Source organism: Uloborus diversus, unplaced genomic scaffold, assembly GCF_026930045.1.
Source record: "Uloborus diversus isolate 005 unplaced genomic scaffold, Udiv.v.3.1 scaffold_1161, whole genome shotgun sequence".
In the NCBI taxonomy this organism is placed as follows: Eukaryota; Metazoa; Arthropoda; class Arachnida; order Araneae; family Uloboridae; genus Uloborus; species Uloborus diversus.
In genome coordinates, this window is record NW_026557834.1 from 17,204 (window position 1) to 44,179 (window position 26,976).

General features: G+C 33.3%; 1 protein-coding gene across 1 annotated transcript; it reads right to left on the reverse strand.

Annotated features, from left to right (window-relative positions):
• Positions 1-2,940: 2,940 nt before the first annotated feature.
• On the reverse strand, positions 2,941-26,976 carry LOC129232337 (very-long-chain (3R)-3-hydroxyacyl-CoA dehydratase-like). The gene is made up of 11 exons (XM_054866488.1): positions 26,914-26,976; positions 26,131-26,289; positions 22,260-22,376; positions 19,127-19,294; positions 14,843-14,909; positions 14,646-14,753; positions 12,650-12,777; positions 9,543-9,655; positions 7,359-7,465; positions 3,765-3,899; positions 2,941-3,028 (listed from the first exon to the last, which is right to left on the reverse strand). Exons 1-11 carry the CDS (start codon positions 26,974-26,976, stop codon positions 2,949-2,951), a joined length of 1,245 nt encoding a protein of 414 aa, XP_054722463.1. The 3' UTR covers positions 2,941-2,948.

A 26,976-nucleotide genomic window follows, 5' to 3' on the forward strand; every position in this document is an offset into this window, starting at 1 on the left:
AACTTTAAGTAAAATAAACAAAAATCTACACGCATGTTTATAAAAATTGCAACAACATGAAGGACTTATTGGAAATGAATAAAATTTATTGCACATAATATTCATAGTGCTACAAATAAACGATCAAAATTACAGATCAATGAAATGAAAATAACAGACAAATTAATATCGAATGTAGCTACCCCGGGCAGGTTTGGGAGCCTGTACATAGGGCCACCGTTTGGGTGGGGATACCGGACCTATAGCTCCAGAGCATGGAGCTTTGTAGGGCCCATCATGAAACTGTTTTTTCAATAATTCCGACTCGTTTTTTTGCATTGTCCAGGACTATTGAAAGCACTCGATCGTTTTTGTGAAAACCTAACTTTACAATTAACGGAAAAAGACATTCAGTGAAGCAAACGTTTCAAAAATATTTCAGTTTTTAAAGAGCATGCTTATGTCAGCCTTTTGGTTATGTATTGACAAACATAGCGTAATTGTTCAAACCCATGGAATTTCACTGGATGTGGAGCTTAATGTTCTAACTGATATCCATAAAGACCTTCAAAAGTTAAGGGATGGTTGGCCTGCAATTTTCAAAACATAAAATTGATTTTTAAATGAACGGACTCAAAAATCAAACTTTCGAATTGAAAAAAAAAAAAAAAAAACAAATTCATAAAAGAAAAACGTTTTTTGATGAAGGAGCAGAATACATCAAAGTAATGAACTCAATATCCCGTGAATCTGAATTTCAAAGCAGAAATAATTTTTCAGTTTTGGACTTTTTTATAAATTATATAAACGCATGTTTTGAAGAAATGAAGATAATTTATTCCCTGTTCAAGCCAATACTCAAATATATGCCAATAGATGATGAAGTGCAAAAGATGTCTAAATGCAATTTAAAACTATTTGTTATGAAGTGTGTGTATCACAGGAAATGAAGCGACGGTATAAAAATATGCAATGGTGGGGGGGGGGGGGACATGGGGAAGGCCCAGGATTAAAACTGGTACCGGGCCCCATTGCAGGTAGCGGTGGCCCTGCCTGTACACGTTTTGGCATCGAATCAAAGAGGTGCTGAATGTCACGATTGGGAATAGTATCTCATATGGCTTCAATCTGAAACCGAAGTTCATTCGTACCCACTACCAGACAAGACACATGGGCGAGTCTCCAACCAACGCAATCTGAGACATACTCAATGGGCGTCATATTTCAAGAACGGGCAGGCCAAGGAAGCAGCGTAACCTGTCGTGCACCGAAGAACACCTGTACGTTACGTGCAACATATGTACATGCATTTTCTTGCTGAAACACTGCACTAGGAAGGCTCTGAAGAAAGGATAGTACCTTCGGCGCCACAGTGTCCCCGAAGTAGTGCTTGCTATTGAGGTTACCCGTAATTTGGAGTCGATGGGATTGTCCTTGATATTCAAAAGCGCTCCTGACTGTGACGCCTGGCGTTATGCCGGTATAATGACGGATTGCACACTTTGGGAGGTGACGTTCCCATGTGTAACGTCCGACGCGAACACGTTCATCGTTGTAGTGCAGATTAAATCTGGACTCATCCGAGAAGACAAGTTGCTGCTAGTCCGCACGCCATTGGGCTTGCTGGTGGGCCCATTGAAGCTGGAAGCAATGATGGTTGAGGGTGAAAGGAATCCTTGCATGCAGGACCTGGCGCAGTAGATGTCGATGAACTGTGGATGCAGCAAATGTGACACCTGTAGCCATACTCAAACGTTGTGTTAGCATACTAGAGGACGCTATACGATTCATCCCAGCTAAACGGGTGAGGTGTTGATAATCTCGTGGCGTCGTTCAGTTCCGTGGGCTGGTGCAATTCCTTCGGCTAATTTCATCATCCTTTGTCCATCTTTTACAAATATGCATCACAGTTGAGGCATTACGCCATGTGCGGGCCCTGATTTCTCTATACGTAAGTTCACCTTCACGCATGCAGATCAAGCGGCCCCATTCTGACTCCGTTACTCGTTCTTATGATGCTCTGCGTTTTGGACGAGGCATATTGAGTACTAGAGAAACATTTACCTTCGGCAGATAATCATACACTGATTCAAAAAAACCTTTACAGCCCTTTATTTACAGCATCTAAGCCCCAGTTCAGAGGGAGTAACTCGGTCCACACATGCGCAATGTCTCTTTAATTCTAATTGTTTGCATATCTTGTCCTGCTATGCATTACCTGTGAATTTCAGTTAATTTGCATAGTTCCTTCTTGGTGTTGCAATTTTCACAAACATGAGTATATATATATTGGCTTGAAGTTTGCAATTTAAGGTCTGTTGAGTAGCTTATAATAAAATGCTTTTATAAAAGCTTTTAAAATACAACTGATTACTTTCAAAATTATGAATTCTATAAATTTTGTTCAAGGCATGAAGAAAAAAAAGGAAGGGGGGGGGGAAATAAATTAAGTGAATACATTAGCAACATTTTTAGTTGGATTTAAAGCAGAAAGAAGCATACAAATAAAATTTAACTATTATTTATTCATAGACAATTATGAAATTTTTAATACAACAGTAATTTTAAGCTGTAATTTTTTTTTGGGGGGGGGGGGGCTCTGTCCTTCACAGTTAAACAAAATATAATATTCTAAAATGATGTTTAATAAATACATCAGTTCTTATCTAAATAATTACATGAAAATGTAGTTATATATGAAATGTACACAATTTTACTACTAACTTTTACAATAATTTTAGCTTTTGCAAGCATTTTCGTGCGCTTTCAAATAAAACATTAACAAAGAATAACATAATTTATACACAAAGTTTTTGTCTGAAATTATTCTAATAAGAATAGACAATAAAATATGTAACAAAGATAATGTAAAATTGGCTATACTTTTGTATCAAAAAGTAAAAACATAATATTAATGAACAGTTATCAGAAAATTAAGTCAAGAAAAATCACATTGGGGCACTTGAATTCTAATCTCTTTTTAAGTTTCGATCACTGCACAGAATTTTAACTCTCTGCCGATACATGTATGTCATCATAAAGTATAAAACTGAAAGAAAAGGTAAAAGTTATCAAACAAATGATGGAAACATTTAAAAAAAAAATCAGTTGAATTAGACATCAATTATTTTACTGGATTTAGTGTTAATATTTCAATGAAATGTAAATTCTTCAATTACTTGAATAATAGTAACTTGAACTTTAAGGCAGTTGTTTTGACTATGTTTATAATACCATTATTATTTATTTTTGGTGCACAAATTAAACTTTAATCAGTCATGTAGCCAATTGCATTTTTTCTTATTATTATTTTTTTTTTCAAATACAGCAGACACCTAATTAACATGCTGCCATTTGATTGGATGTCTGCTTTAACAGGTAATACATTAGTTCATAAATTAGAAAATGCTTGTTTAACAATTTTTTTCATTTGTTTTAAGACAATTCAATGCTATTTAAGTATTTAATACTATTTTAAAGCATGCATTCATTAATCATGGATAGATTTTTTGATTCTCTGTTTTTACTGGAATTTTACTTAATGGAATTACCCCCTGGTACCACTTGAACCGGTTCCTCGGAAGACTACTGTAAATATTTTATTGTCAAAGCAAATGAGATTTAAAAAAAAGCTATATGTATTAGTAAAAAAAAAAGAAAAAGCTCTGCTAACCTTAAATTTAAAATAGGATTATGAATTAGGTTAATCTTGTTTTAATGGAAAATATTCTAAAAACTATGTCAAAATTAAAATGTAACTATTAGCAACAATTAAAAATACTTACGAGGAAACAATCCAATTAATAAATAAAGCCTCATAACTGTGGGAAAATAAAAGGAAATATTCCATGGATTGGGAAGAAAAATACTATATTTCTGTGTCTCTTCAAAGTATGGTATGTTTCTCAGAATGATTATACCTTAAAAAAAGAAGAAGAATAACATTAATACGGTTAAGACACACATGGGTCATTCTTCAAAAAATGTAACTTTTCTTTCACACGTCTTTTACAGTAAGATCTTTAAGGTACAATTTGTTTAACAATGATTTTTAATTTCGTCAAAAATATATCTATTTAAGCCTGCCAAGAATTTTTAAATAATAATTTTTATTTTAGTATATTTTTGATTCACAACATGTGAATTCTCACCTCCGTGGCATGTCACACACCTTGTGTGACTGTTTATGTTGCTTAATAACTTGTTTAATTAAAAGTCTATACTTATTGATTGTTCCTTTCACAAGTGTCTCAAATGTACTTCATGTATTTTATGTAGGATAATTGCACGAGGAGGCACTATTTAGAAACACAATAACTATTTTATTTACAAGACGAAACACCATCGCCATTCTGGAACATGCCGCACTGAAATCCAATCATTTCGAGCTGGCATACCTTTCAAGCTTGAGCTGAGTTGAGTTGCAACACAATATTGAAAACAATTATTACAAAAAATAAAATACGTGGCGTGATAAATTATATATATACAACAATTCTCTGGCCACTAATTAAAAAGTTAATAAATAATTAATAAAAGTTAATAATCTGAATTTAGTCCTAAATTTATAGGTTGAGTTTTACCACTGGTTTTCTAATTCTGATAGATCTACGTATAGGCACGGTTGAGTTATAGGTTAAGCTGGACCTGTGACTTTTTGGAGATTCAGGAACTTTGAAAGATTGAGATGGACTGGCTGTTAAAGGTAAATGTAGATTTCCTCTCTGCGGCGATGAAGTTTGAATTACTGGACTAAGGCTGGTTCTAGATGAAGACTGTCTATTTGGAGATTGTCGTGAACTTGTTCATCAGGTTCACAAAGTTCACATGTCTAGTTTTGGGTAGTAAATGGAGGACTTTTTGCGGTAGGCAGGGGATATTCAGTATTAGAAATCTTGGGGTAGAAAAAACGGTACTCTTGCGATACAGATCTTCAGAGGTATCAGTATTCACTTTGCAAAGTTGTAGTTGATCAAAATGTCTTTTAAAAACATCCGTCATCTAGTTCAACCAAGTAATGTAATTTCCCCAAGTTTCTCTACCACAACACCATATTTCCATTTTTGTTCAGCTGTATAATTTCTTGATTGGACGCGTTCTCCTAATTTAAATGATTTATTAAAATAAGGTCACAGTCTTAACACTATTTAATTTTAGCAAAATGTGAATTTTTTTTATATGTGTAAAAATTACGAATTGAAGAGTAAAAAGCGTAAAAAACAGCTAAAATGTGTACAAGTTATGCCAAGTTCTATAAAAGTCGGAATAACATTGCCTAGGTGTTGAAAGGGGGGGGGGGGGGCTTTGCAAGGAAACTAAAGCCTCTTCTTTTACAGCAATTGAAAACAATATCTGCTAACATAACCCAAAATTAAATGATACCCTAACTTATCTTACTGGATTTTTAAAGTTACAAAATACAAATTCTTCATTACTTTTTGAGGATCAAAATATTAAACTGCGTCATGCACAGTAATTGTGTACAAAAGTTTTCAATTTCTCCTGCCAAAAATATAATTGTTAGATTAACACTGAAACATGAGAGTGTTGTGAAGGTTTATAACAACACCCTAATTTTGTATAAGAATTTGACTCCATTATTTTATAAAAATCGACAAAACTTTATTTACATCACATATACTTCAAGAAGTCGTCATTTTTATTTTCTCAAGACCAAATTCTGTGGAACACGATCTCGTGCGTCTTTTTCACTTTTTTTAATTACGTGTTGCCATTCGGCAGTTTGTGTTAAATAGAAATAAAATAATTAAATTTAAGAATTAAAAGACATTAAAAATATGGATGAAAATATAATACTAGAGAATTATCATTACGTGGTAATAATTTTGACTGAGAAGGGCACTTCAAACACATATGTTTCATCTAATTAGTTACCCAGGCAGATGTGATGCTTTCTGGAAAAGCGAAATTTTGTTGCCACATTTTGAAAGCAGAGATTTAACTCCTAAGCTTTTAGACTTTTACAGTACCCCTTGTCTACAGTTAGATTATCGTGACTAGGGATTTTTTCTTGAGTTGGTGAGAACTGTCTTGATCCACTTGCACACCTCATCTAAACGTTGATTATACAATGAAAGTAAAAATTTAGAAAATACAGTAAACTCTTAATAACTGGAAGTCCGAAGGGACTGGCTAAAATCTTCGAATAATTGGTTGTTCGAGTTATTGGAAGTTACTTTTCTAGCCATCTCAAGTATTTTTATTATTTTTTTTTTTCAGGAATAGTGCATAATAGATAGACTATAAAAAATATATTGTTTGGATACAATTAATTATTAGAACTGCAAAAAAAAAAAAAAAAAAAAAAAAAAAAAAAAAAAAAAAAAAAAAAACCTTCACAGAGAAATTTTTTTATTAAGATACTTTGAAGTTATTTTGGACTGCTTGCATTTTTTAAAATCACATTTTAAAATGTTGTTAGTTTTTAAACAAAATTTGACTTATCCACGTTTTTGGAATTTTCCAGTGACTGCATTAAAATATTTGCAAAACCTGATACTTGCTGATTAGTTGGAGGTAATACAGATTCCTCATCATTAGCTGCACAAGCAGATTCTTCACGAACAGCTTCTTAACAGCTGCGTAGAATAAGGATTCACACCCAGTTACACTTTCCTCAATTTTCAAGTAATCTTTTACTTCTGCCCAGTCCACATCAACAAAGATTGGTCAGCAATAAAATTTTAAGTCGTCAGTCTCGGCAAAAAGTAGCCAAAAAGTAGCCTTATTGGCTACTTTTCACAGTTTTGCAACACTATGAGCATTAAGGAGCACTATTGTAAATAAATTATCCTCCTCATACAAACTGAGAAGCAAAGCAATGAGTTAAAGAAAAAAAAATCTTATTTTGGCTGCATTTTCATGCATCAAATGAAAATGAAACTTTAATAAAAACTTCAACTTAAAAGGAGTATATTTGTGATATAGAGACAACTTTGCACTGAAAACACTAAATTATTTTGGGACTGAATGAAAATTTCGAGATAAAGGAATATTCTGAATTATAAGGCTTTGAGTTATTGAGAGTCGACTGTACTAATTTTATTACATAAAAAAGAAAAAAGTTAAAATGAGGCAATTTTTATTTCTGATCATTAACTGCTGACTTAATATAACTATTAGTCATTAGTCTTAAAAAGACTGGCTATTTTTAGCTTATAACTCGTAATTTAAAAGTAACTACTTCTTAGTTTTACTGTTTTTCAAATAATTTTTGCCCTTAAATCAGTAAATGTAGCACATATTTCATTACAAAATGAAGTACACAACTATATTTTAACTTCATAAAGTAATAAATGCTACATAATGAACAAATATGGAAACAAAATGCAGTTATTTAATATTAGTTTGAAAATTACCTTCACAGAGAAACCCAAGAGGATACAATGGTATCCAGATGGTATACCTCAGCCAGCTAATGAAACCAATGTTTACTTTATAAACCCGAAGCATGTAATAAGGATACCTAACAGAACAATAGAAAAATCAGCAAAATAAATTAAAACTGAAGAGCAACTGCATTCCAGTAGCAAATTTACAAAAAAATGCATCAATTTATTTTCATTCCAAATCAATATTTATCTCACTCTTATAAAATGTTAACAGTATTTATTATATTAGAAAAAACACTATTACAGTAGAACCTCATCCATCTGGACTAATAGGGGATTCTGGTCATCCGAATTAATAAAAGCATGGATTAAACAAAATAACCTATAAATTGAGCCTAAGACAGAAACAAAGTACTGTATACAGTAAAACTTGTATTTTGAATTCAAGAGAATGAAATATTAAAATGAGAAAGAGAAAACTATAAAATGCATTACAAAAATACAAAATTAGGGCTAAGAAAAATTTATTACTGGGTTATCTCGCCTTTTGTTTATACAGTATGTGCATCTAAATGGCTGTCCCGATTAAGTCAAGTTTGGCTTAATAGGGTCTGGATTAATGAGGGTGCACTGCATGTCAAATGTAATCCACTCTTTTTAAATCAGTGAATTTTAAAAATTAATTATTACAGTAGACACCGGTTAATTGAATCAGTGGTTAATTGAACCAACTGCTTTAATGAATCAAATGGTCAAAAACAAAACAAAATCCAGCGTTATTGAACTAACCACTTTATGGAATCAAAACTGATTAGAACAAATGTAATTCATATAAGTGGAGCACTGTAGTATTATAATTTTTTCAGAAATTTTGCAATATTTTTCTTCCAGATGTACAGTAAAAATGCAACTGCTAGGTATTAAATGCAATTTAAGTTGGGAAAATGTTTCAGATATTATGCTCCCCTTATTCACATTTTTCAAAAAGAAAATATGATTTTAATCAGTTAAACAACAACTAATAGGAAACTGAAAAAAAAAAAAAAAAAAAGGCCTGTTTGAGTTTGAGAATGTGACTCTTAAAAATAAAACTCATGCAAACCAGTGTTGCCAGATTGGGGGAAATTTCCCCATTTTGGGGAAATTTTTTGCTCTCTGGGGAAATTTTAGGAAAATGGGTTTTGAGGGGAATTCTGTGGGGAAAATTTTTTTTCTTGGGTAAAACCCGAGGGAAAAAAGATTTTTTTTTCGTATTTAAATTTGCATATTTACATCTGGTAGTTACATTGTTTGTATCAAGCATTATGGTTTAGCTTTGTTCAACTTTATGGAATTTGCATTTCGCACTATGTGAAATATTTTCTTACAAAACTCGCATTAACGTTCCTCTTAGTCCGCCAGTGCCATCCAATCAAATCCAATATGAGTAAAAATCCTTTCTTGATGCAGGCGCTTGTGTTTATAAAGACAAAAAAAAAAAGTTGGGGAATTTTTTAAGAAAATTTAATTATTTGGGGGGGAAAAAAATTTTTAAGAGAAAAAAATATCATAGGATGTTGATTATTTTACGAAAATATTAATGGAAAAATAATTTTTGAATTTTGGAAATTTTGATAGAAAACATCGTTTTTTGGGGAAAAGTTGGATGGCAAGTGGGGAAATCTGGATTTGATCATCTGGCAATGCTGATGCAAACTCAAAGCTTCTAAAAAAACAGTATGAAAATCATGCATTTTTTTTAAAGAAAAATAATTTTTGTTCTTTCTAAATGAAGAAATAAAAAATAAAAAATTTCTTCAATTAGCTCCAACTAAAATAATTTAATCATTGTCCTCCTAAACAGGACAATTGACATCCCCTGCAACTTAGGGAATATCCGTAATTCTCATTTGTCAAAGTTTAACATCAGGGACAGATACAAGGGCGGGGCTATGCCCCTCCCGTGAGGGACCCTCCACTGGTAATGTGTCGAAAACGAAGTTCAAAAAATGGAAATTTAGCCGAGTTTCACTGATGTTGGGAGAATGGAGGCTTGGGTTTGGGACCCGATCTGGGAACTGTTTTGGAATTAAAGTCCCAAACCTATGTGATTAATATTTTTAAATCAGTATATATAGTAAAAAGTAAGAAATGAAAATCAATCGCCCCTCCCTTGTAAATTTTCTAGATACATCCTTGGTTAATATTTAATACAATGAAGGGAAAACTTACCGAAACACTTCACTTAGTGAATATATGTAGATGAGATAAAAAACAGCTGGTTTTGATTGTATACGAGGTTCACCATTGATCATTCCTATCAGCATCACCATTCGTCCAAAAACCTAAGAAGTAAACAAAAATTAAACTGAACAACAAATTTCAATTCTATTATCAAACTTCAGGAGTAAGTATTTAATGCATAAATAGGAAGAGATGTCAAGGCTATTTCCTAAAATTAATGAGAGACATACCTAAAATTAGTATCAGTAACATATATGCTTAAGAAGAGAGGTCAAAACTTTCATGTTCAGCTTATTTTTGACAGAACTACTTTCTCAATAAGTTTCTTCAGTGTTACCAGGTGGGCGGTTTTCCCACCCATTTGGGCAGGTTTTTAGAAATAACGGCGGGTAAACTTTGTCGTCTGCGGGCTGCGGTTTTTTGGGCGTGTTGATGACTTAGCTTTTTCCCCCCATATATCTTGGTTCAAAATATGCGTCTTCGCAAGCACAATTTGCAATAGGGTGTCTTTGTGTAGGCGTGTGTATGTTTATGTTAACAAGCAGACTTGTGCAGGTTAATTAAAAACAAATTAATAAACAGGTAGTTCCCGAGATGGCAAAAAGAATGTTAATTTCGAAGTGGACGAAAGAAAATCAGGGAGGAAACGGTTGATGACGTCACTAACAAAAATCGCTCGTCACGAATAGCTACTCACCTGGCAAGCATGGCGCTCCTGATTGGCGAGCTGCACGGTGCTTTTCAGAAGGGATAATATCAGATAAATGCATTTAGTTAACTTTTTACACTTTTTCATGAAACCGAGAAAAAAACATTAGTTTAGATACGCCTTTCTTGAAAGGGAAGGAGTGAGCAAAATATGCTTGACTGCTTGTCAATGGTTGTGTTCGATGGAGCGACCGGTAGGGGTAACTCACCGGTGAAAGTAAGGATGTCACTACCAGTGCTCTAGCATTAGCTGACGTCATTGCTGTCACGTGATTAACCGACCGGTTGTGCTCGACGAACTCAAGCTAACGAACAGGGGAATTAAATTGGGCGGGTTTTGGCAGTTTTGGGCGGGTTTTGTTAACTACTTGGGCGGGTTTCATCGGCGACATCTGGCAACACTGAGTTTCTCTGATTTCCGAAATTTACAGCTTTATTTTGCTGTTTGTAGGTTTGGGGGTTCCTGATTACTGTACATTACTTGTATGTACAGTAAACTCTCCTGATTATCCGCAGAATAGGATGGCACAAGTGCTGCAGATACATAGGCGGATTTAGGACTGAGTTCCTGGGGGGGGGGGGCTTTTTTCTTGAACAACATTTTTAAATACCCCCCTCCCCCATGTTTTTGCGCAAATATAAAGCCATGCTTTACTTTTTTGTGCGTCGCGTTTTATTAATGTGTTTTGCATTCTGTTCTTTTTAGGGAGACTGGTATCAAGAAAGTGACGCAGGCTCTCTTGTGGAAAAAAAAACAAATAATATGCTTTAAATGTGCTTTGTAATGTAAGTTAATGATTTAAAAGAAATGGTGTACACATTTAGAAAATAGGTAACAAGCGAAGTAGATCATTTGAACAATTAATAATCTATACACTTGATGAGGAATAAAATTTAAGTACACTTTGCTTAGAAGTTTCAAAGACTTATTTAATTTTTTCAAGGATTCTAGAACATTTAATTATTAAGGCTCATTAGCACTTTCCAGTCTTTAATTGAGTACTAGATTGCATTGTTTTACAGTATTGTTCAAACTTTGTAAGAAACAGCTACTTTAAGTTTAAAAAGAAAAATAAACCATCGATTTCTCATTGAAACAACTTTTTTTCAATTACAAGTAGTGCAGAAAACGAAAAAGGAATAGTTGCAACATTTTTTTTTCCTGGCTAAACAGATTAACAAATATGCAGTAGAAGTAAGATAAAAGCAAGCAATACAAAATACTGCATTGGGGATTAAACAACCCTATCCTCTCCCATTTGTTAGAAATTTAAAAGTTTAAGGTTTGTAGAGAGAGCAACACTTTTCTCAAATTTTCAAAGTTTTCAAGGACTTGAAAATGAAATTAGTTTTTCCAAGCACTTACCATTTTTTTTAGGAACGAATCATGCAATTTTTCAGAAGTTGAGAGTCTACCTCAAAGCAGGGGCCCTAAGCTATAGTTTGTTTAACTTATACGTAAATCTAGCCCTGTTTGTAATTCACTCTTACCTGCAGATTTTTCTTGGACTGTTTGTAATTTTTATGAAAATTATGTTCTCTACTGGGCTCATATCTGGACTGTTTCCTTTCCGTGGAGAAGTGTTTTTATATTTTTTTCATTCAAAACTTCGGTTACAGACAAAGCTTCAAAACACAGGAAGCTCCATCATGCATAAATATGAAGTCCCCATTTAGAAATCAATTTTGAAACTGTGGAACCTTTGCTCAAGCACTTTTCTATGCTAATATTGTGTTTTACAGAGCCGTGTCTAAGTGGAGGGTTTTAGTAGTTTAAACCTTCTCATTGGAAAAACAAAAAAACAATAAACCATTAAACAATTTTTTAAAAGTTAATTTAAGAGTTATACTCTGATACAGTAAGTCGATGGAGTTTCGCCGGGACCATCAAAATGTGTTCAGAACATCCGGGAGTTCACATTAGGTACTACACATGAATAAGCATTGAAAAATATGATGTTACAAAGCATTGATATTTTAATCTTAAACACTTATACTTTGTCATCAATGTCACACCTCTGAGAAAAGGTGAATAAAAATTGGTGGACAAGAAAATTAATTTAGAATACGAGTTGTTGCCTTGTGCCAGCTATGCCAGCAATGTGGGGTGCTCTGCTTAACTTTTCCAACTGTACCGTAATTTGGTGTGAAGTTCGACTTCCACAGTACACATATGCCATAAGTACCCGTCCCGTTTATAGAGTAGGCAACCAACCATTCACAGCACAACAACACATTCACAAAAAGAAAGTATAAGGACAAGAGAGAGATCGAGCCGGGATTCAAACCCAGGACCTACCCATTTGCAGTCAGACTTCACTGACCATTAGACAACAGAATAGGAGTTAAAATTGTAGTTAAAAAAAATTAAAAAAAAAAACACTAACCTGTAAAAATGGTGGTATGGCACTTCCAGATGTGTAGCCAAGGAATGGATGAAGTACTTCCAATATTTGAAAGAACTGACAAAAACTAAAGGCATTCTTTACAATAGGGTATGCTTTTCCCATAAATGCTACAAATAGAAAACATAAATCAGGACTTTCAACTGAATTCATGCAAAAAATTAAATTTTAATCTAACATTCAGAAAATTCGTTACAATACTCATCAACAGCATGGCCATATTTAAGGGGTGGGTTTTTAGGGTTCAAACCCACCTCCGAATCAAAACTGTTCCAAAATATGCTTTTTATTATACATGTTTTTGCTGAAAAATTTATCATTACTGATTTATTTCTTATTTATTTACTTATTTTTTCAATTTCATTTTGAAAAGACGAAAATATTACTATTGATGAACTATACAAACTCAGTGCTTTATCTCCAGCATTTATTTTTATTGAAGTTATTACAAAAATTATTTCCTACGAAACAATAATGCATTTTCGTTCACTTTTGAATACCTGAGAACAAATACATCAACATTTATTAATTTAAACTTGCCATACTCTATATTTAACATATTTTGTAAGTGCCAAAAAATATGAATTTAAGAGGTATTACATGGAATGCATGCATATGATTACATGCTAAAAAGACATTGAATATTTAATAAGGGTGAAGTTATGTAATGTAGACATCACTTTTTTCTTTATTTAATAGACCCATCACCATTTACACTTGCTGAGGTTAAATCCCATAAAGTAGCCAAACCCCATTAAATTAACCTATTGTAACAAAAACCAGAGGACTATACAAATGAAATTGATCTTTATTGGTCATATAGATTTCATGAGAAATGTGCTGGCAAAACCCTCCCCGAAACAAAAGTCTGTTTATGGCCCTGATCAACAGCACTGGCATTGATTATACATATTTATTATTGTTACCTAAAAATAAATATGAAAGAAATAGGACAAAAAACACACAAGAGAAGGCAGAAATGCAAAACAAAATAGTTATGATGCAGAGTTACAAAACGATACATGCAAATTGAAGCAGAATATCTATTTCAAAAATGATTTTTTAATTACCATTCAACTATTTTATTTTTATTGCAAAAGTTTAAAATATAAAAACATGCTATCACTATACAGTGGTCATCTATTATTTGATTCGCGTTTGTTTTAAAAAGTTTTGATTCCATAAAGCGTCGGATTCAATAAAGTTGGATTTTTTTCTGCTTTTGAAAATTTGATTCATTAAAACGGTTGATTCAATTTGCCGGAATCTACTGTGCTACTAATTTTAAGTTACTTGGATATCAAGAATGCTAAGTTTTGGAGAAATTACCTTTCAAGTAGATTTCTTCTTTTACATGATGACTTTTTTTGCGGTTAAAATTTAAAAAAAAGGCCAAAGTAGTTTTTAAAAAAAAGATAAAAAAAACCCAAGATTTTTCAAGGTTTCACTAAACAAACTATGTCATGAAATTTAATGTTATTTGTTTAGTTTAAAAAAGAAATGTGAAACACATAAACTTATTACTGTTTCTAACATTATGTGATTGTGATTCATATTAAAATTTTAGAAAAACGTAGAAACAAACGTAGGAATTTGTTAAAAATAGGAATTTGAAATCAATATAAAACAAACAAAAAAGGAACAAAAGAAGAAAAATATTTGTGTTCTAGAAATATTATACATATGGAATTGATAATGCATTAACTCTAATGTGGATACAATAATCAATACCAAATAAAGGAAAATTTATTCGTTTGTGTCAAGGGTTGTGATAGGGAAAAATAAAAAGAAACGTTTCCGTTCAAACGTAGTCCAAAGTTTTAGGCACTGAAGTTGTCACATCGGTTTAGAAATCTAGACCTCAAAATGAAACCTTTGATTGAAAAACACACTCACAATTGTTTATTTCTAACATTGACTGAAAACCTCTGTCATAAATATAATCAATATAGAAATGCAAAAATTAATGAAAACTTACATGGACCATCTTTAGCATAATGGATGCTGAGAACAATTAGAACATACAAAAAACCAATGAATTGGGATAAATTATACAAGAATAGGTAAATTTTTCTGAACTCTTCCACTGGAAAAGAAAAAAAAAAAGGGGGGAATTAATAAAAACAGAGAAACAAAGGAATTGAACCAAAATTTCATGCAATATAAATATTTTACCTCTTGTTTGATATTTTTTCTTTCGATGATGCATGCGTGATAAAGTTCGATCGGCATCATAAGATGGCTGAAATTTGATAGAATAATAAGTACAGAACACAGTAGTAAAAAACAAGTAGACAAAAGCTGTTTTGGATCAACATTCAATGTGTTAAAAACTGCCACACAAACATTTAGTTTTAAACTTAACAGAAACTTAATAAATACTAAAGGCACTTTGGACAGCACAGTAAGCTTAAAACTATCTGCAGGAATGAAAATCAACATGCAGTAGGTAGGTAAAACTTTTAGTTAAGAAAATACCTTTTGCTTTCAATCATGTATTCATGAAAGAAATAATGACCATTTTTCATCGATTCATCTTCAAATTTTGAAGATGATCAGTGACATAGATATTATTAGCAATTTTCAGCCAATGCACATATCTACAGCAAATGTATCTGCGCAGCGACCACCAGCGAAACATTTCTCTTATTATAATTCTAAAATTTCAATTTTCTTTCAGAAAATTTCAACCCTTTTTTTTTTGTTTTGTTTTCTGTTTCATTTTCATAGAACACAGAGTCATCCCTGCCAATCTTGTAATTTTTTAAGGTTTTTCACCTATCTAGATATTTCTTCCTTTCTGGCACATTTAGTTTTTTCTCCAGGCTTTTATTCTCTTCTGGAATCAGTTTCCTACTTTAGCGGTACACGTAAGAACTTTTTCTATAATGCAAACATATTCTTGGAAAATAGCTGTGTCTTTTTTCCTCTTTGACTGAGGTATAACGTGACCGATTGTATTCGAAACAGGAAGGGGGGGGGGGGGGAATCTGCGTATGAAATTGTGCACACATTTAATATATTGATAAACATTTATATTATCTTTTAAAGGAGAAAACTGATTTTGGTAAAAGGAAAACTTTTTTCCATTTATCTTTTTTTCTGTTTCCTTTTCAGGGCCATTGTAATGAAATACATAAACTCTTGGCAACCTTTTCCGGAATTGATATTGTTTAAACAGAATTTGCAAAATTGTTCTAAAGTGTGAGCATGAGTGTTCATATGCAAAATTTTAAGAGGGGGTGGGGTTCAGATATTTTCCCTATGGTTTAGAAGGGTATTTTCCCCCTGGAAACCGATTTCAGTACAGATTCGAGTTATTAAAATTTGAAGAATTTAATAACTTATTCATTAATGGCTGGAGAAGAAATGTTTTTACATTTTTGCAAAGAAAAAAGTACTAAAAGCAAGCAAGTTTCAATTTCTAAGCGGGCTTGAGCCCTCTCTTGCCCCACTATATGAGCGTCCATGTGCATGAGTGAAATATATATATTTAATACATATACAGAGATTTACAATACTTTAATATTGATCAATTACACAATTGGTTTAACTTAATTTTTTGAGCATTTTATTACATAAGTGGCAATGAATTAAAAAAACATGCTGAATTTTTAAGTTTTATTTTGGTAATCTGCCCTTAAAATCAAATTTATATTTAATTAGATGCTAAATGCTAAAGATTTTGAAATGTGTGTGGGGGGGGGGGGAGGGGGGAGAGGCAGACCTCTACTACCCTACTCATGTAGTAATTTTTGCTAACCTCCAGATCAGCCTGAGATTTGAATAGCCTAAAACAATGACTTCTTTTCCTGTCCTTCATGCAAAAAGTTAACTTACCTACTAACATCCTTCACCTTGATTAATTTAAACATCTGATTCCCCCCCTCCACCTAACTCTCTTTTGCTCCAGGCTATAAATGATAAGAATTTTCAGTCTGGTATCATAATCTAAATCTGAAAGTCTTCCTATTAGCCTAGTAGCCCTTCTAGGCTAGCAAGGAGTATTCTGAGCGTTTTGAGAAAATGATGTTTTATTGAAATAGTTTGGGATTTAACTTCTATTTAATGCTCTACTTAGTTTTTTTTATCAAAACACAAAACCAAACTTCTTCAACTACTAAAAGCGAACACACAAATAAATCTCTTTATTTCTTACTACTGGTATCCGCATGGCTTTGCCCGTAGTAGAAAATTAAAAGGGCATTTGGTTCGCCTGCATAATGGATGGTGAATTTCTTGCCAATTTGCTATGTTAATTTGCTCGCCCATGGTCGCTTATGGTAGTTTTTTCATCCACTTTATGGTAATTTGCTAGTCCACGTTATGGTAATTTGTTCGTCCACATTATGATAATTTGCTTGGTAAAATGTTCTTAAAATTGGAATAGAAAAAAAACAAAATCAAGTTTTTGAAATATCGCTTCGAGGTGCACACCCCCATGCTACAAACTATTTTTGTTCCAAATTTCATGAAAATCATCTGAATGGTCTCGGCACTATGCGTGTCCATGGGCAGATCCAGGGAGGGGGCCATGGTCCCCTCCGAGGAAATTTTAAGAATAGGTAAAGTCCCCTTTTTTTGAGAAAAAATGTAAAAAATTTCCCTTATAATACATACAAAGTCGAATATTAAGGAAAACAATGAGAAGGGGCTCTGGCCACCCTGAAAAAGTTTCAAAAATAGTTAAAAACCTTTTTTAGATCTAAATATACCTCAAAGTTCCCCTCGCCGGGGAGCCATGAAACCACACTGAGGAAGTTTCAAGTATAGTTTCTTAAACCCTCTTTCCAAGCTTAAAAATGAAAAAAAAAAAAAAAAAAAAAAAAAAAAACTTCATTGTAATTTATCTTAAGTCTAACAAGAATGGAAACAATGTCAGAGGAAGGGAATGGCCACCCCACAAAAATTTCAAAAATATCAAGTGTATACCAAACATTTGTGCTCGTTTAGCATAACAGGCTCGTCTTGTAAGATGTGTTTACTTCCCCCTTGCGGGAAAGAAAAGGGATATGTGTTAGTAATTGTCCGATAAAAAGTTATGCATTTAATGATTGCACATTAAGTTAAAGTTACACTTAAGTTTTAACCTGGTTTTATGCAGTGATGTGTAATTATTCTTCATTGGAACCTCCAAACTACTACTCTTTCTCTTGTTAATATTTCCAAAGATCCTCTACTAACCACATTATAAAAAGTAACTTGTAAAAGTTTCCAGGGGAGGGACCCCACCTCTCCTGTTTGCCTACATCGTTCAAAATGGGCCTAAATTTTGTTTTAAGAGCTTGAGTTTCAAAACATTTCCGGAGGCGAACTCCTCCCTCCCTAACATCATTGAAAGTGTTCAAGAATTACATTTTGGAGCTTCGATTTTGTAAAATTGCTGGTCCTCTAAAAGTTACTCATGACTCATGGATTGCTTACATTTGCATTTTAACGAGTTTAATTTTGAAAAAAATTTGGGAGTGGACCTTAGATAAGTCGATAAATTAGTAAAATTTCCTGGGATGGGCCTTTTACACTCTTTCCTTTCCTAACATCACCAAAAATTGTCTAAAACAGCCTTTTTAGAGCTACAATTTTGTTTGCGTTTTTAAGGTTTCAATTTCAAAAAATGGGAGAGGGGATTGCACCCGAGCACTTAATATTACGAAGGTCAGTTAAAATGCATTTCTAAGATTACCAATCAAAAAAATTTCCTTAGATGGGCCCTCAAATCTCTCCTTTGTCTTACATCATCAAAGATCGTATAAAACTGCATTCTCAGAGCTACTAGACATGGGAGCACCACCGAGCCTCTCCTCCTCAACATTACCAAAGATCGTCTAAAATGCGCTTTTAAGACTACATATTCGAAAATTTTCTGGGGGAGAAACCCCCGGACCCCCTTTACTTCAGAGTTAACATTACATCGGCTTCTTCTTAAATCAAAAGTCCTATAGAGTCGCCTCTGAACATGGTACTGATTACAGGAATACCATTTTGTAGCAACGATATATGCACACGTTTGTTAAGAAAAGAGGAAAATTATTGGGAAGGTTACAGCCTTTATGTTACACTTGCTTCACCTAGTGAAAATTCCTTAATAAATGCTCTAGTTAAAGGTGGACTATATAGATATTTGTAAAATTCAAAAATTTTCCGTTGCATCTTATTTTTCCAAATGACTCCCTCCGAGAATTCTGTCTGGATACGCCCCTGTGCGTGTCACAGAGATCCAGACAGAGAGAGATCCTGATATCCAGACAGAGAGACTTTCAGCTTTATTATTAGTAAAGATATTAGCTATTTTTCTCCTTTTGCAGGGAGGCTGAAGGAGGGGGCTATTATTCTTTGCCCCTCTAATAATATACAATGTACTAAGAGCTAACACATCTATTTTTTACATTACAGTCAAATTTCAATATTTTTATTTGTTAAAAAAGGGGGGGAGTGTCAATAAAAATGTGATCTCCTTACTGTATTAAGCTCTTCATCCTCTTCTTCATCATCTGTTTTCAACTTATCAAAATCTAATTTCAACCAGGCAGGTTTATAAGAATCTTGAGTTAGCCTTGGCCACCATTCAGGCTCTATTTTATTGATCAAAATTTCAATTGCCATTTGCTTCATTGAAACTTGAATATTCTGAAACAAAGAGAAATTTGTTTTGATAGAATTAAATTCTTGAACAAAAGTATTCAAGTACAGTGAAATTTCTATGAGCGGCCACCTCTATACAGCGACCACCTCCATTAACGACCACATTTCTGAGGCACTGTTTTTCCCCCGTATATGACTAATGCTAAAATACCTCTGAGAAAGACCATTAAAATCTCTCACAATGACTGGCAAATTGTAAACCTCAGTATTAAAAAATATAGGAATTTTTGTTAAAGAAAACTCAAAACGAGAGAGACAACAAAAGAAAAACAATAGAACATGGAATTCATACACAGAACAGTTTTCTCATGCTGACGAAGGTGGAAAGAAACCAGAATAAGGGATTAAAATCTATTTTCCTGTGGGTCCAAACGGGTTCCTTTCTTGCTTTCTCTGCTTAGAACCTCAAAAATGTCACAAAAAAGGGGACGTTGTTTTTCGGACCCTTGAGAAGCTAAGGTGGCTGTTAAAACCAAGTTTTAACATTCCATTAATATCCTACGATGTTTTTATCATTCACGCCGGCTGTGACACATAGAGGGCAGCACTACACAGGAGTTACTCAGCCCATATGACGCTTCGGCGTTAGGGGTATGGAAACATGTCAAAAAATTCAAAAGTAGCCAATGAATGCCCGAATGTTCTCCGCGTGGGTACACGATTTTTAATGAGAAAAAGTTGACTTCTCTTGCTTGTGTACTACAAACTTCTCTCTTGCTTGTGTACTACGATGGGGCGAGGGTGTGAGAAAGCAGGTCCTTCTGAGAAGCGGTAGAAGAAAACGAAAAAAATGTTATACAGTCCGGTCATTTTGTACCGGTATGATTTAATTATGACTTAACCAGAAAGTAGATATTCATTAATCAAGAAATTAATTTTGTCTATGCTGATAAACTCCAGAGATACGCTTAGACAATGTTGGCGAAGGACCGTTAATTTAACTGATAGTCTTTGGATATTAATCGCCTTCAAGAAAACAACTAATGGCAATTTACTCAGTCACACATCCAAAGGTGATCTGTTGAAGTGTAGTGTGTTCACCTTAGAACATTACCTGCAAAAAGGTGATACAGTAAAACCTGTCTACTACGATACTGTTGGGACCTAAAAAAATATCGTAATAGACAGGTTATTGTTACAGACAATTTGATGATTCATGCTGACATTTTGTTGGGGCCAAAAAAAAAAGTTATAGACATGTTATCATTATAGACAGTATCGTTATACACAGGTTTCACTGTATGTGGAACTGTCATGCAATCGCCGGTGAACATTACCTGTAAAAATTTGTGTCTAATCATCACTAATATCAAGGCATCTGTCGATGTGTATGCTTGAACTCTCTGTGACGGGAAAAATCACAATAAGAAAGAAAATCGTAAAATACGCGAGTGATGAAAGTGCTTCAGCAAGAATCTAAAACAACCGTTTTGTGATTCGGGGCTATGAGTGCTAAACAAATCACATCAGGATCATCGCATCCCGATTTTTCCTTTTCATTTTCAATCAGCAAGCAATTACTTAATTTACATGCATAAAAAATCAATAATCCAGTAAAATCGTTTCTTTACAATGTTTTTTCTCTTTTATTATAAATGATTGCAATCAGTATAAATGATATTTAAATAATGTGCTAAGTATTTTTAATAAATTGAATTCTTAAGTAATATATAGATATAACGGTAAGTTATTTCTGGTTCGTATGTTGTGTATCACTCGTGTGTTCAACTCGAAGATTGAAGGCAAGGCATGGTATATTCAGTAGAGTGATAATAGGGCTGGTAACTTACTGAATATACCATGCTTGCTTCCAATCTTTGAGTTGAACGGAACCATTGCTTCGGTCACTCGTCTGGTCAGTGCTAATTCTGTATTAGCTACCAGTTTGTTTGGCACTCTTGGCTTCCTTAAAGAGGTTTTCCACCTCCAGCTCAGTCACTTCCTAAGCCGGGCTGATGAGTGCCAATAAGCACGAAACTGCAGTCCTTAGCTGGAATTGACTGAGCTGGCAGTGTATTTCATGTAATAATGCATTCATTGGAGGGACATAATGTCCATTAAAACTATAGGTATTGTTAACTTTAATAGTAATCTAAGCAATTTAGATTTTAAAAAGATTACGTTGACTATTGTCATGCTTGCTTCCTCTCTTGGATCATGCATTTTTTTTAAATTAATTAATTTTGTAATTCAGCAAAAAAGCGAAAATGCATGTTTCACTTTCGTGATAATTGATGTAATATTTTCCCATTTTGCAAAAAATGCGACCATAGCGGAAACTCTGGTGCCAGTGTGTGGACGGCATGGACGCCCCCACCCAGGAGGAGGTTGGTGGACAGTGGTGCTAACAAAGGCCCAGATCTGAAAACCAAAGGAACATCAACTACAGTCAAGTGAGAGTAATTCACAACTTCAATATATACTATAGGGAGCGCTGCAGTCACTGTCTAATGGTGGAGTAATGTTCAGTGCGTTTGTTTGGCTTATAGCTCATGCAAGATCCTTCTGAATTAGGAAGGTCCAGTATTTGTGATAGGAACAGGGAACCCTCGGGTGTGATGTGATGTCTAATGGCGGATGAAAAAGGTAAAACAAACAAATGCCGTAACTTATAACTTGCTTTGAAGCTTAGTGAATGACAGTAATGTTTTATTGTGTTTGTTGGAAGCTTTCTTTTCTGTTTTTCTGAAATTATATTACACTACAAACTGAATGAAGCCTGGAATTTACTCCAAAGAAAACACGTGGAATGTAATGTTTTACCTCTTTTGGTAGTGTCGTTAATCACCGCAAAGTAGCATATTCGAGCTCTGGAGTTGCGAATAAGCAATTCATGATTGCTTGAAAAAGAAATACTAATATATTTAATACCAATACTAATAATTCTTTTCTAGACTAGGCAATTTTTGAATGCAACAATTTATTGTACATCAACAATCAATATACTTACTGAATCAATTTTTCTGAAGAACACAAATTTAAAGAAATATTCATTTCTACCTTCATTTGCACCAATTCCATGGGCTGTAAATTCCATAGAATTTTCATCAGCATTAATTACAGGAGCCTGCGGGGAAAAAAACTAGAAGCTTAAAATGTGTGTGTAGTTGAAGATAACATTCAAAAAATATGTATTTCTTGTATTTTCATGAAAAGCTTAATCTTTCCTCTACTTTTCTTAAATCATCGTGCTATGTAACAATATTTAGTTTTCAAGAAGATTGTATATTTTTTAAAGTGCAAACTAACGGATAAGGATGAAACCTAAAAGTGTGGCCAGGTGTCATTTTGATGCCTTTGAGAGAAAAAGAAATGAAAATACATTTACTGGTGCTGAAACAGAGCGCCAATTCAAAAAAGTCTCTTAAGACATAACATTGCAAGAATTTGAAGCATTTATAATGTTTTTGTATGTAAAAAGGAGCATTAGCAGCTAGTTTCTGAAATGCAACTGAAACAGCACTGGTTATTTTAAATTTTTTAAAAATGATTTAGTAAAAATTCATAAAATCTCTATATTTTAAATAGACTGTATTTATTATAAATACAGTAGGACACTGGTTTAACAGACCTCTATTTTATGGATTTCGCAAATTTTTCTTTTTACCTGCCTAAAATGAGGGCAAAACCCCCTATTTACCAAAAAATTAAGAACTGAATCAAAGAATTTTTTTAACAGTCTATTTTTTTCTGTTAATTTGAGTTAGGTAACATTGGATTGTTTTTCAAATGATTCTTTCATCTTGTGCGAAGCAGAAAAAGACTTTTCTTGGAATCAGATATTTTTGATGGGCGAGGGGGCAACCAATGAATAGCAATTTTGATGCATAAAGCGATAATGAAACTACCATCAGAACTTACTTTTTCTAATGCTTTACATGATCAGGAAATAAAAACATGCATCATACAGCAGGCTGTAAATGACACAGTATTTTCTTTTCCCCATGAAGTCGAAAGAGAACTATTTGGTTGGAGTCAAGTATTAAGGAAGTTGTCAAACATCTATTCTCAGTACTTCAGAATAACTATAACTATTGTCTAATAAGTCCCATAATGCGGAATAAAAAGTGAACACTCCCTAATTATGGATATTTTTGAGCAGTTATTTATTTGGGCTTTTAGGTAAAGCAAGTGATTTTTTCCTCATCCCCAATATTACCAATAACCCCGATTTAACGTATAAAAGTTTCGGTCCCAATAAATTCGTTACATTGGGATCCAACTGTATGCAGGGGTCTGTCCAGGATTTTTCACAGGGTCTGTTTTTTGTGAAAAATCAAATAATTTTGTGAAAAATGAATTAATTTTGGTCATTTCCATGCGTGACTTACACTACAATTGACAATTTAACAAGTATTGTTTGCATAGTTAATAATCAATTTTTATTTAATCAAAAAATCTTATTGTATGTCAGTTTACCTCTGAACATGTAGTATTTTTAGCAATATACAAAAACTTTTTTACATTTTGTATTTTACCAAAAAATCATAAAATTGTCATGATGTGACTGACACTACAGGAAAGGAAGTCAAGTTTTAGATACCATTCTAAATTCAATTTTCTTCTTCACTGGTGCAGTAATTTAACATTCTGTCAGTGTATTCTTTTAATACAAGGTTTAAAGCTATAAAATTGAATACAAACAAATTTTTAACTATTAAAGAAAAATATTTATTAGCATTTTTGTGCGTGACCTACACTACATTAATTTTGTGACTTACACTACAGTATGTAAATTTTATAACAATAATGAATACTGAACAAATTTAAGTAACTTTAAATCTTGTAAATGGAAGTTTAGTCACTGTATATATAATAAATTAAAGTTAAGCCATTGCATACATGGTAAAATCATAAGTGGGAAAAGTGATATGTAACCGCCGGTCAAAGTTAGGTTCCGGTAATTTTTTAATACCTTCTTCAATGTCAATGTCTGACGAATCTTCATTGACAGGCCACGTGAAGTAACTTCCTTTACATTGCAGAAATTTCACTTTTATCGAAAACAAATCTTTGCTTAATATCTGTCCCACAAAATATTTGACATTTTTCTTTCCTGCAAATGCTACTAAAACCCAGCTGCCGACATCAAATTCTGTTTCATCTGCTTCTTCTTCTATATCTACATCTACATCTTTTTCCACATCTACATCTCCATCTTTTTCTGTATCTACATGTCCATTGGTTAAATCAACTGTACAACATTTTTTGGGGTTCAAGGAAACATTTGAAAATTTAAGTATGTATTTCTTTACTTTAATGAAACAGTAGGATTTCTGAGTATCGGGAATCGGAAATATTTCTTTTCCGTTTGGAGAGCAAATATTTTTTCAATATCGGGAGTTTAGTTATTTCTCCCTTTATGTTGTTGTCAGAAATATATAACAATGTGACGCTTTTGCAAATATCTTGTGCACAGAGAAAAAATTCTTCTGCAGAATGTGGAGCAATTTTCCTGGAGAGGGTGGCTTCTTTGACCCTTCTCTTCACCGTGCCACCAAGTCCATCAATAGGTCCTTTACCATGACTGGTTGCAGAGAAATGCTATTCAACAATGGGGAAGTTTTGGAACATGGCGATGCAGATTGAATATTTTTGCTTAAAGTGTTGTCCAGTTCCATCTGATTTGTATATAAGTCTTGAAATAAACAGTTCAGGATAGTCGCATTGAATTTTCTCTATGATTTTTTCATTAAATACAGCTACTGCGTATTTGTCGTGCTGCATGTAATCTGATACTACAACTATTGGCAGTTTTTTTTCATTTTGATATATGAAATATGATATGGCCGTGTATATTGTGCACGATTTCGAGACCCAATGAGCCGACTGCATCTCATCTTGATAGAAGAAACTATAATTTTCACTGAAGTCGAAATGAAATAGCAAAGTGTTGGTTGATATGCCTGCCTTCAATTCTAAAAAAAAAGTATCTTGTTGTCGCTTGACATAAACATGTGTTAAAAACTGTGGAAGTTTAGATTCTAATTTTTCTAAAGCATCTTTTAAAGTAGAAGAAACATTTCCCCCTGAAAAGAGTTTTTGTCTCATCTCTCATCCATTGTGAATATTTAATTTCCTCTTCCAAATTCAAATCTTCAGTTAGCTCTTCCATGACATTGTGAAATTTCTGTAAATTTCCACAAACGGAACATCTTTCATAAAAGCAATCTTCCATATTGCCATCACAAACAATTAGCTTGACCAATTCTGAAGCATAATTTGGTAACTGTTTGACTGCTTGTAAAATTACTCGAACATTTTCGTGGTAAATACACAAACATATATTTGATGGTGTTTGATGTCTGAGGCAAATGTGACCTGGTCGCAACTCACAAAATTTAGAGCGACCAATCTTAACACTTGGATTTTCAGCTTTAAAAATTTCATAAGTTTCTCCAAGAGTCAGCATCAAATATCTCTTCTGAATCTTATTTTTGTTGCCTTCTTCATCCTTCATTATTATAAAATCCCTAGTACCAGGTGCCTGGTAGGATATACTATCATTTTCAAAAAAAGATAATACATGAGAAATTACTTCATTATTTATCTTGGTTACTCTTGATGACTGGGGAGCAGGTGATTTTAAGATGTTAGGAACTAGCTGGTGAGCTAACTTTTTCACAAGAGCTTGACATTTGTTAGGACTTGTGGGTAGGTTCCTTTTGACTTTTGCAATGGCTTTCCCAAATGACATTGGACTTTTAAATGCTTTTCTTGGTGAATCGGAATTGGGATCAAAAGAAGTACTTTGGTTTTTTGAAGCATCTCTTATGGATTTTTTTTAGTCTGTACTTTCTCATTTCTTCTCTTTTCTTTACTCGTAGAGCTTCTTTATCATCAATGGTTATTGACTTTTTCTTTGCTATACGCCTACTCTTCTGTTTTTTGGTTTCATTTTCTTTAAAGGATTGAAATTTATTACTAGCTTTAAGTCTCTCCCTTTGCTCTCTTTTTCTTTCAGCTGCTGATTTAGCCATCTAAAATCAAAATGAACAAAATATCAGAAATGTACAAATCTAATGGCTTGTCTACAGCAGATAGATCAAACAGAAGCTGTGACTGACACTACATTGTGACTTACACTACAAAGTTAAAATATTTCATAAATAGAGAAAATGACTTAAAATTTAAAATTTAAACATGTGTTAATTAGAGACATTACACATAGAAAGAAATAACTTAAAAATTTTAAAGAAAAGCTTAATTTTGAATCAAGTAGAGAAACTTTAGTATCTTTTTGTGACTTACACTACAACCAAAACAAGGTGATTTTTATGCTTCTTATTAAGTAACTTAAACTCATGAATCACTATTTAAAATAGGTTGTTTAATGGTAAATATATTATATTTTAATAATTAATCTACAAAAATCTGATGAAAATGCCACTTACCTTTAAATTCAAGAAATCAAAATGATGAAAAAAGACAGACCATGCTTTCAAAACAAAGTAGCCATTTTGAAACTGCAGTGTTGCCACAGATAAAAGCAAAAATAGTTTTTGATGTAAAATTTTTGGAAGTGTCTGCTACTCCTCGATTTTTCTAGCAACCTTTGAAGTAACTTGGCGTGGTTTCAGACGTCCTCGATATTTGGCGATCACGTTCGCGTTGTTTTTTGGCAGCAACTGCTGCGCCTCGTGCTTTTTCTCAGCATTCTTTCCCAT

Bases quoted from the DNA above. Each gene is read 5' to 3' on its own strand.
- LOC129232337 (XM_054866488.1), bottom strand. From the start codon at position 26,976: ATGGGAAAGAATGCTGAGAAAAAGCACGAGGCGCAGCAGTTGCTGCCA. The intron at 14,754-14,842 runs GTAAAATATTTA...TTTCTTTTCCAG, and splicing joins GAAAAAATATCAAACAAGAG to TGGAAGAGTTCAGAAAAATT. The intron at 3,029-3,764 runs GTAAGTATTTTT...CTTTTCTTTCAG, and splicing joins ATTAATTGGATTGTTTCCTC to TTTTATACTTTATGATGACA.